A 10,226-nucleotide genomic window follows, 5' to 3' on the forward strand; every position below is an offset into this window, starting at 1 on the left:
TAATACATTTTTGTAGGTACCCATGAATTCTACTTCAGAAAAAAGTTTCATTGAAACATATTCACTATTGTAGGTGTTATGGTCGTTTAAAAATTGCGTTTTTTAATCCGTTATACATATAGTCAACTCACATGTATTTACGCACACACTACAACTGCTGCCCATAAATGCTAATTCAGTGAATAGTTTCTCAACTAACCGCCATCCATGAGAAGAGGTCGCCAAAATCACCTTAGAATTTTCAGGTCGGTATGGCAGTCAGATTGGGTCACGAAAGCATAGACGAGGTATACGAGTAGACCAACGTCGTGACCATGGAAACCACTAGCCCTCGTGAATCAAAACAATCATTCAGTAGGTTCTATGGTGTATCATTGACAGTAATTCGTCAATTTTAATCCGTCGAAGCGGATGGGCATTGTTAGACAATGGACGTCAAGGATAGCAGCGACGAAGATGAGACGCACAATATTTCGGCGTTTACGAAGTTTGACGAGAGCATCGACGTTCGTAACGCCGAGGAGATCCAAAGTCCAGTCAGTCATAGACCACCAAGCTCGAGAAGACTAAGACCAACCCCAAAAAACGAGAGTCCAACCTCTATGGGGATAAATTCGCCGCGCACGAAATTAAATTTCCAAAGGTAGTATGGTACTTGAAATATCGATTGAATAATTGTCAGATGTTTGGATCGAATCATAATATTACGAAAAGATAGATACAACGCTAGTGAAAAGTTTCCATTTTGAGCTAATCTGAAATGAAGTATGATGTCATATCCAGTTTGACATAGGACAGTGAAGAATTTAAACCAAGCAACTTACATCATGACTCCGGAGCGTTTTGAAGCCTTTGCAAATAACCATCTTCATTAGTGTTTTCTAACAAAGGTCACCGTTTTTCAGATATTCAGACAATGACAATACCTTTGGTAAATCGCTGGGAATCACCAGCGATCCGTCTGACAGCGAAGAAAGCGACGACGACGACATACAGGGGACGAATAACGCGCAACCGATCGAAATGTACAATCCTAAGGACTTCGAGGACTTGGATGTATCTATGGAAGTGAAGGAACTATTTCAAAATATACTAAGGTACAAGTAGCGGGTTTGATTTAAAATAAAATGAAAATTACAAAAGATTCAATTTATGAATCACGTTTGGGGCTCGTTTTAATAATCATTACTATAATTACCAAATTTTCAAACGCGCAACCAGGCATTGCAAAACTAAAGTTTCGACTACAAAACAGATACACGCCGCAGAAGATCGAGCTAAACTACAAACTGATACCGTTCATCCCCGACTACATACCGGCGGTCGGCGACATAGACGCGTTCATAAAGATTTCTCGACCGGATGCAGTGGAGGACAAAATCGGTTTGACCGTCCTGGACGAGCCGTGTACCAATCAATCCGATCCGGCGGTGTTGCACTTGCAATTACGTAGCCATTTGAGAAGCGCGGGCGCAGCCAGGCAGACGGTGGTGAAACGGATCGAAGACGCCGAAAAGAACGTCAAGTCCATCGACAAGTGGATCGATGACATAAATCAGCTTCATAGGAGCAAGCATCCGCCGGCTGTTAATCTGACGAAACCCATGCCCGACATCGACGCTTTGCTTCAACAATGGCCGCCCGAAGTCGAAGAAAAGCTGAACGAAATGGAGTTGGACTTCGCGAAACTGGACTGCGACCTACCGGGTCTCGTCGATATCGTTTGCAACCTTCTCGATATTCCCGCGGAAGAAGGCTCGAGAATGGAGGCGCTTCACACGCTTTTCACTCTCTACTTGGAGGTACGCAATGCCAGAGCTCAGAAGTATTGAGTCCCTAGGGTCTAGAATTTACAAGAAGATGGTCGCCAAATACGAGTCACAAAATTATTGGCACGAGTGTGAACATAGAAGAACGTACCAATAAGTGACCTAACCCAGACAAATTGTGTCAGAATTATCTATAATTTGTTGCTCTTTATTGTAATTAAGTAAAAGTTATTAAACTGACTTTGCAACTTCCTTTTTCGCGTCAGCTTGTTATTCTACCTTTATTGTTAATTTTTTGTAATCAAAGTAGCTAAGTCAGTCCATGATATGTCGAGTAACGATGGACGCACGATGCATTTACCATGAGACAGTATGCTTACCGACGTATCGTCAGCAAACTGTACTGAGGGCGTGACCGACGAAATCCGAACCTCGAAGTGAGGGTAATGTGGCATATTGAAGAAAACTCTTTTACTAGCTCAAGTACAATCGTTACAGTGGGACGTGTAAGCAGTTCCACTGTTTGGAACATTTTAAAAGAAAGGCACGAAATAGAAGAGAAAATTTCTGTAGATGAATGTTACGAAAAATTGGAAAAGATAAAGATTTCATACAAATATACTATGACGACACTTCCCGCACTCGTCGCCAGAGGGCTACGCTCAACCTGTATCTCTCACAAGTACTCGACCGACTACCTATTTCTATAGTATATACATGTTTCAATCAATTATTAAACGTCCTGACATCTAAGACAGCGACTGCTAGAATCGCCTCCTTGGTTTTTGAGCTCTCTAGCCTGGCCCAGATCGCCAACTTGGTATTAACAAAAATGTGGTTTGGACGGGTACTGTGTGTTGACAATATAAGATCACATATTATAAAATTCTTGCAAACTGGTTTGTCAAACCTTATAGAAGATGAAATCGTTACATCTACGAAGAAAACGTTACATATGGTATCTGCAAAAGAGAGACAGACGATGCACCATCACATTGTATCTTTATTGCTTTTTGAGAAAACAGTTTCTATCACTTTATTTGGACCATATGGTACGGAACAAGAGCTTCCAGAATGTTTTCCTTAGAGTGAACCGTATATCCAAAGTCCTCCCGTTTGTGCATATAAATACAATATAAATAATTATACACGTTTAATAATAGTCGTACGGCACGAGAATAATTAGCTGGCGAGGTTGCTGAATACGCAGCATTGAATAGCTTTTACATATTTCGACGAGTTGAGCGACCGAAAGAACGAGACAAGATAACTGCGACGCGCGGGACAACGTGTGTTCGTCGAGTTGTTTTCTTTTCGAATCGCGTCGTCGGTCTCGAGACATCGAGAACACGCGTCATCTGTTTTCTTCGGAAACGATCCGCGGATCAAAGCGTCGCGAGCCCGTGCGACACCGCCGTTCGTCGTTTTTCACTTCGCGAGAAGCGTTCGCGCGTGAAATTCGAGTAGCCCTGGCGACGCTAAGCAATGCAAATAAACTTGGAATACGAGCGGAGTCATGCTAATTCAATTATAGGATAATTTTTTGAAAAGTACCGATGGTCGATCGGCGCCAAATTTGGCAAGGACCAACGAGGCGCCAAATATAAAATTTTAGCCACGCGCGTACGTTAATTTTTGTTAACCATACTCGAGTACACGGGGCAGCCACTGCACAAATATTATTCCAACGAGAAGATGCAAATATTCTAGGCGCGAAGCGTCTCGGGTTTGTTTATCTAGAAGCAACGTAATCGTGAAAACACGAATGCAAGTAACATTCGTTCGATTGACAACTTTTACGAGCACACGTGGAGGAGCAACACGACCTACGCTACACCTACGCTATAGTCTACTATCGTCGAAGCGGTCCTCCGCCTTTTAAGGTGTAACGACATAATTGTTTCACGGGCCGCCGATCATCGCGACACATTTTATCGTGAACGCACGATGACACCGGGCAAAGTATACGTTTGGTCATCGGAAAAGTGACGTCACTTAACCCCTCTTACGCTCGATTAAACTGCTACTAAGCAGAAGCGAACCCTGCTTTGCCCGGTCGTCGTAAAGTTTGACGATTTACACGGAAGGCCTGACGTCATCGCACCTCCGTATTTTCACTTTCATCGCGTCATACGCAACATTTCCGTGGACACACGGTGCTACGGATCGCTGGAAACGCGGTAATAAATTTAATTTTTTACTTTCGCCCTAGGGATCCGAAAAGTTTAACAGTTTCTAAATTCTCGCGTATCTATGTAAACGAAATTGTGAAACTTTTGTCCAATCCTTGTACGTTCCTTGCATTACTGACAAAGTTCTATCACAAACATTTTGATTCCCATTCCAAATTGCTTTTTTTAGACATTGAGCCTTCTTCAGATTTTTACAATTTTTCTTAATTGTTATGACAGCTTTCTGTATGGAGAAAATGAATAAGATAGCAGTTTCATCTTGAGTCTATTAATGGACTCATCTGTGAGTACTTGTGAGAGAGCGTGTCCCTCTGCCGACAAGTGCGGAAAGCGTCGCCATATTGTCTATCGTTTTGTGTTTACGTAGTTTCCTTTGGTATATCATAATTTATTTGATAATCCTCATACAATATGGACTATTATTTATTAAAAATAAATTTTGCTTCAACTTTTACTTACAAACCTACAGTTTTACTTTCGATAGGATATAACGATAGCATTTTACGTTTAGAGAAGGACACAATATTCTGAAGTAATTTTGAAATAAATCGTAAGATTACAATTTATCGAAGGTTCGAAGCTTCGAAGTCAGGAAGCACGCTTGATTCGTTTGGATTGTAACCGTCAGCCTGCGTTGATAGCCGTTAGCGCGGTAAAAACAATTTGGGACGAGACGACCTTTCGCGACGATCGCTCGCCCGAGCCGAAACTGTTGCGACGTTAACGATCTTCGAGCCAGTAAGAATCGAATTTTCGAGCGATCGCGATCGGTATTCCGGATTCTTAAATTAGTCGTCGTCCCGACATTCGTCTTTGCTCGCGCCAGTGCATATCGTTTCCATGCTCGATAGCCCGAGAATACCGAAAATACACAGTTTGACGTAAAACGGGAGTTCCAATGTAAACAAGCAAAATCGACCTTAGATTTGTTTCTTTTTTCTATTTGCACAATCCGTATGCGGTATCCCGGAGCTCTAGGCATCGTTGCTTCTTCGGTTTTGCATCTGGTGCTGAGAATTCGTTGCACGATTAACGGCGAAGCCAGCGGGAGATCCGATTCCACGTTTAAATGAGCCGAAGGGCAGTTCTAGGAAGAGCTGCACTTTCGTTCAATACGGCCGATGGCATACTCGATATAGATCAAATCATGGAAACGGATCCGTGGAAGCATATCGACGATTTCGTGCAACAAAATTTCATGCAAGACATCCTGAATCAATTCGACGAACGAATGAAGCTCGAGCCGAAACCCGTTCCGGCAGGTAAGCAGAATAATATTTATTCGTAGTTGAGCTTTTCTATTTATCGACGATTGACGGTAGAAGCGAAGAAGCCGAGAAAGAGTCCCGATACACGATCGAACCGAACGAATCGAGAGAATCTGTCGAACAAGACGAATTCGCCGATGGCCAACAACGAAAATTCAGCGAGAAGCGGAGGAACGCTGCCGGAAACGCGCAAGCAAGCCTTCGGGCTTCGAGGCAAACGGGTCAACGATACGGAAACGAAGGAGAAAAAACGAAACTCCGTTCCGAAGAAACAGAGGCTCGTAAGACGTCGTAGAACCGTAACGTCCAAGAAATCGCAACAGCTCGAAAATGTTACGAAATCGAGCGTCGAAGAAGACTTTACCGCAAAACGATCGACGAAGAAGAGAACCGAGAACGAAAACGTTGCGGACATGTCTATTTGCAAAACTGAATGCGCGAATCCGATGGAAATAGCAACCGAAAACGTCGAGATAGACGGAAACGTAACATCGAAACATCAAACGACGATAGAAACGTTGAAGAACGCGAGTTCTTGCTCGACCTTTAAGGCGAGCACGCCCGAGAGATTCGTCGACGCTGTGTCCAACAACAGCACCGAGCCATTCGAATTTCCTATAACAAAGAAACCGAACGTCGACCAGAGCAGATCGCTACACAAAGAGCACAGGAAAAAGGAAACCTCCGCGAAATGCAAATGCGATACCACGGTGGAGCTAAAGAACTGCGTCGAAAAACGTGAAGGAGAGAAAGTAAAGGAGGTAGTAAAGAAGGAGAGTGGCCAGAAAAATGGAAAGAAGCGATCGAATAAGAGCGAAAAAGTGTCGAAACGTAAAAAACATAACGGAAAAACAGAGACAACGGGTAAGCAGACCGTTATCTATGAGACGTGACAATAGAGTTCTGAGAATCGTTCGATGAAAGATTTTTATTTTGGAAATTAAAGTAAATTTTTAAAGTGGGGATTGTAAATTGGTATTTCTTGGAATCTTGGAATTTTAGGAACCGATTGAAAATTTATTCTTTGGAAACTAAGGCCTCCCGAATGGCGGAGCCCGGTTAACTGTTAACTTCTTTACTACTGACAACGAAAGCAAAATTATTTTCGAAACTTTATTGTTGCGCCTACTATTTCCACGATCGTATAATCGTGTTTGAATTGTACCATTGACGTTGGTACGTAACGTTTCTATTTACTTACTTCGTAGATGGGAAACAGATAGGTAAGTTTGAGAAACGTCTGCTCAAAAAAGAAAAGAAACGACGGGACAGACAAATATACCGAGAGGAAAGGAAAGCCCAACGAGCTATTGAAAAATTCAGTCATCACGTGACGAACATCGCGGAAAAAATGGGTTATTTACAAAGTACGTATCCCGTAAAAAATCTCGTTCTTGTAACAAATCACGGGGGAATAAAAAGTTGTTTATGTGACCACAGTGGGCAAATCGGTGGCATGCTGATTTTAGAGTTACGATATACATTTGAACGCTTACTTTTTCAACATTCAACGTGTATATATACGTGTATATATTGAATGATATTCTAATTATACCGATATAATGTTGAGACTCACTCCTTGATATACGTACCATATTTCAGTGATCGAATATTTTTCTAATTCGAAATAAAATACCTTGAATATATTTCATACTAGTTTTTGCCCGCGGCTTCGCTCGCACAGGAAACCGTTTAGTTCCCTCGGAAATTGATATTGTTTCTCCATAAAACCTTTTAAGCCCCCATTCACCTCTATAGAGTTTTAATTTTATATCATGTCGCCATCTTAGATTTCAAAATTGATACCATTTTCGTAATTAACGTTTCAAAAAACCTTCATAACGACACCCATACGGAAATAAGGCAACTTTAAAGATAAATAAGTATATCAATGAGCATTCAGACCAAGTATGAAGCAATACGACAATGAACAAAATATGCCCCATACAAACGTTGCAACCCCCTTTCACCCTTCTAGGGGTAGAATTTTTTAAAATGCCAAAACAGGTGTTTGATTAATTATGTCAAAGAGCATTAAGACCAAGTTTCAAGTAAATCCGATCACAAATAAAATATTCCTCATACAAACGTTGCAACCCCTTTCCACCCCCTTAGGGGTTTAATTTCGGAATATCCTTTCTTATTCCTTGTATACATCATAAAGGAAACCTCTGTGCAAAACTTCAGCTTTTTATGTCCAAGGGCTTAGCCTGGTCGTTGATGAGTCAGTGAGTCAAGCCTTTCATTTTATATAGAAATTGTATATAGAAGTTGTATATAGAAGATATATATTGGTATTGGTTTTACTAATTTTACCCTAAACCTAGAAAAATATTTGTTTTTTTATCCATTCCTCATACATTTTCATAGTGTAGTGAATGATACCAAATGTATGTTTAATATCATTGCCCTGATAATATATGAACGTATCCATACTTGTTCTACAATTAAAATTATTTTCCAAAACGTTTAAATAACGCAACCTGTCCATGTTTTCATCGATAAAGTATTTGTCAAAGATTTTTAATTTTATTCTTCGCACTGTGCGTTGGCCATCCGAAACAGTGAAATTAATCATTCACTTTATACGCGTAGATGACGCGTTTCCAGAAAGAACAATCTTTGTTCGAGCAATTTCGCGGGAATTCTATTCTGAATGTCTTATTTTTATTGCTAACATACGGTTTTTCTGGGTTACTCGACTGTGTAAATTATTCTTTTTTAAAACACGGCTCAAATTCCCAGAGTGAACACTTTTATTTAAGTATGTTTTTACTTTTACAGTAAGTTTTACTTGGGACCTGTTTGTATTCGATGTAAAATTCATCTTTCATTGTATTAAAATTTCTTTTTTCTTCCAGAATGTCGTTCGAATACGCGCGCCAGCAAGACCAATGATTCTTCCGATTTCTCTGAAGAGTCCTCGTACACGAGTTCCAGCTACGACAGCTCCACTTCCTGTTCCTGTTCCTGTTCCAGTTCCTCCTGCTCTTGCACCTCCTGCTCCTGTTCCTATGACCTCTCCGATTGCTCCTTTTCCGACAACTCGTACGGAACCGACGAGTACTCTGAATACACATTATGTTCCTGTTCGGGATGCGACAGCTCTTGTTCCAGCGGATGATGGTGTCGTCCCGTTGCCATTGCTCGAATCGCATTTTTAAAAACGATACTCGCAACATAATGTGTATGTACACTGCCGTGCATAACACCGCGCGTTAACCTTCGTGTTATCGCATAGTTTTTATACGTAGACTACGAGAAATTATTTATTTACATATGTACGAATAAAAGATTATACGAATAAAGAAATTCCTATACAATGCCCCATAAAACATTCGCTAATAAATGATACCAAAACACGCTGACGTTACGTGCTAGTAGTAAGTCGAAAACATAGAAAAATATTGTTCGAGTATTATTAGATCATTAAATTTTGATTCGTTCATTGGGAAATATTTCATCGAGTAATTGAAATTTTTATTTTTATGTAACGAATCGGGGATAACCACTTGTTTATCTTCTGCTCGTTATTCGATATTTTTATTTAGATAAGGATTTTGCTCGAATCTGGCTTCCACAATGCATGTTTTCTTCGCAGTATGTATCTCCAGGAGTTCGTAAACAAACCGAGATCGTGTAAATCGAACGCGTAATATATTAGTGTAAAAACAGCCAATCTTGAAATGCTGTATGCTTGTGAAACCGTTTTAACTGCATCTTGCAGTCTATAAGAATAAACTATCTTGATTCTAACTACGCATTGAAATGTGTGGCCAAAATGTAGCCAAACAAGCAACTCATCATCTGTGTTCAGTTAAAAAAAGAATTTTATTAATTTGTGTAAGGAACGTTAAAAAATAGCAAAACGAATTACATTAAAATTACATTAAATATTGTTTACAATGCATCAGTGAACCTTTAAAACAAAAGTGAATAAATCAACCATCAATGGTTCCACATATTCGATTGTTACAATTGTGCACAAGGTTTGAATGAAACTGTTCAAATTTTCAAACAGTTCCGACATAGCAGTTAATTTTTCACGTTCACTAAATAACCTTTGTTTATAAAAATGTACAGTTTCGTTCAAGCTCTGATTGCATACAAAAAAGTACTCTGATCGTCCTAGATAGAATCGAATCGAATAGAGAAATCAGAGACAAACCTAAACGCATCAATTTTATCAACTACAGGCGTTTAGTCAAACGCTCGCGACGCCCGATGTATGCAATTTTTATAACGAATCAAAACGAAACGAAACGAAATAGTTTCAGGACACATCGCATTACTTACATCGAAACGGTTTTCTCTATTTATATCATCGATATTGCTGTCGTTGCACTGGTATGTATGATCCATCCCTATGGACGTTGTATACTTGACATACATTTTAAAAATACTTTCTGGTATAAACTAAATTCCACGTCGGGGTAAACGCGTTATTTGGCTATCGCGGGCGAGAGTGAGGGCGCGTGCCTCATCGATTCGATCGAATATTGCTTCCCTCTAAACGCTACTGTGACGGATGAGATTACACGAAATCGAGCACTTACTATAGATTTTGATAAAATCTATACTCCGAAAAGATTTACACTTGCACCGTATTTTGCATTGGAACACTTGCAGTATCGTTGTCGCGAAACAGTGAGTGTAAACAAACTCGCGTGTCCTGACTTTAGAAACAGAAACATAAAAATGGTAGTCGACGATAAGAATGAAACTCATCACAGCCATTGCAATTGCTGGAAGAAATCACGTACGTACAGAAATAGAAAATTTAAATGTCAAATATGTTCGTAAAGAATGAACTTATTAACCACTTATTTCCGTTTTAGATTCCCCAGAAAAAGTTGGAGTAAAATCGATGACCCCACGGACGTGACATCTCCTTGTAGACGACGTTTGATTCGCAAAAGGTTGGCGATAAAATATTTACAGAAACGAATGACGTGGTTTGCGGACGAAGAGCAGATTCAAGCTGTGAAAAATCATTA

General features: G+C 40.2%; 2 protein-coding genes across 2 annotated transcripts; both read left to right on the forward strand.

Moving 5' to 3' along the window:
• The first annotated feature begins 277 nt into the window (after positions 1 to 277).
• LOC122402132 (intraflagellar transport protein 46 homolog) lies at positions 278 to 1,902 on the forward strand. The gene is made up of 4 exons (XM_043404697.1): positions 278 to 354; positions 409 to 643; positions 906 to 1,097; positions 1,256 to 1,902. The coding sequence occupies exons 2-4, from the start codon at positions 429 to 431 to the stop codon at positions 1,830 to 1,832; spliced, it is 984 nt and encodes a 327-aa protein (XP_043260632.1). The 5' UTR covers positions 278 to 354; positions 409 to 428; the 3' UTR covers positions 1,833 to 1,902.
• Positions 1,903 to 4,855: 2,953 nt separating this feature from the next.
• Positions 4,856 to 8,552, forward strand: LOC122402191. Its single transcript, XM_043404787.1, has 4 exons — positions 4,856 to 5,223; positions 5,284 to 6,093; positions 6,438 to 6,596; positions 8,091 to 8,552. Exons 1-4 carry the CDS (start codon positions 5,031 to 5,033, stop codon positions 8,351 to 8,353), a joined length of 1,425 nt encoding a protein of 474 aa, XP_043260722.1. The 5' UTR covers positions 4,856 to 5,030; the 3' UTR covers positions 8,354 to 8,552.
• The last annotated feature ends 1,674 nt before the right edge of the window (positions 8,553 to 10,226 follow it).

The sequence above is a fragment of the Colletes gigas genome, unplaced genomic scaffold, assembly GCF_013123115.1.
Source record: "Colletes gigas isolate AHSC1104 unplaced genomic scaffold, ASM1312311v1 Colletes_gigas_Sc00033, whole genome shotgun sequence".
NCBI lineage: Eukaryota > Metazoa > Arthropoda > Insecta > Hymenoptera > Colletidae > Colletes > Colletes gigas.

Excerpts from the sequence above, each read along its gene's own strand:
- LOC122402132 (XM_043404697.1), top strand. The coding sequence starts at position 429 with ATGGACGTCAAGGATAGCAGCGACGAAGATGAGACGCACAATATTTCG. Across the intron at positions 644-905 it reads ACGAAATTAAATTTCCAAAG|ATATTCAGACAATGACAATA; the intron begins GTAGTATGGTAC and ends ACCGTTTTTCAG. Across the intron at positions 1,098-1,255 it reads CTATTTCAAAATATACTAAG|ATACACGCCGCAGAAGATCG; the intron begins GTACAAGTAGCG and ends ACTACAAAACAG.
- LOC122402191 (XM_043404787.1), top strand. The coding sequence starts at position 5,031 with ATGAGCCGAAGGGCAGTTCTAGGAAGAGCTGCACTTTCGTTCAATACG. Across the intron at positions 6,094-6,437 it reads CGGAAAAACAGAGACAACGG|ATGGGAAACAGATAGGTAAG; the intron begins GTAAGCAGACCG and ends CTTACTTCGTAG. Across the intron at positions 6,597-8,090 it reads AAAAATGGGTTATTTACAAA|AATGTCGTTCGAATACGCGC; the intron begins GTACGTATCCCG and ends TTTTTCTTCCAG.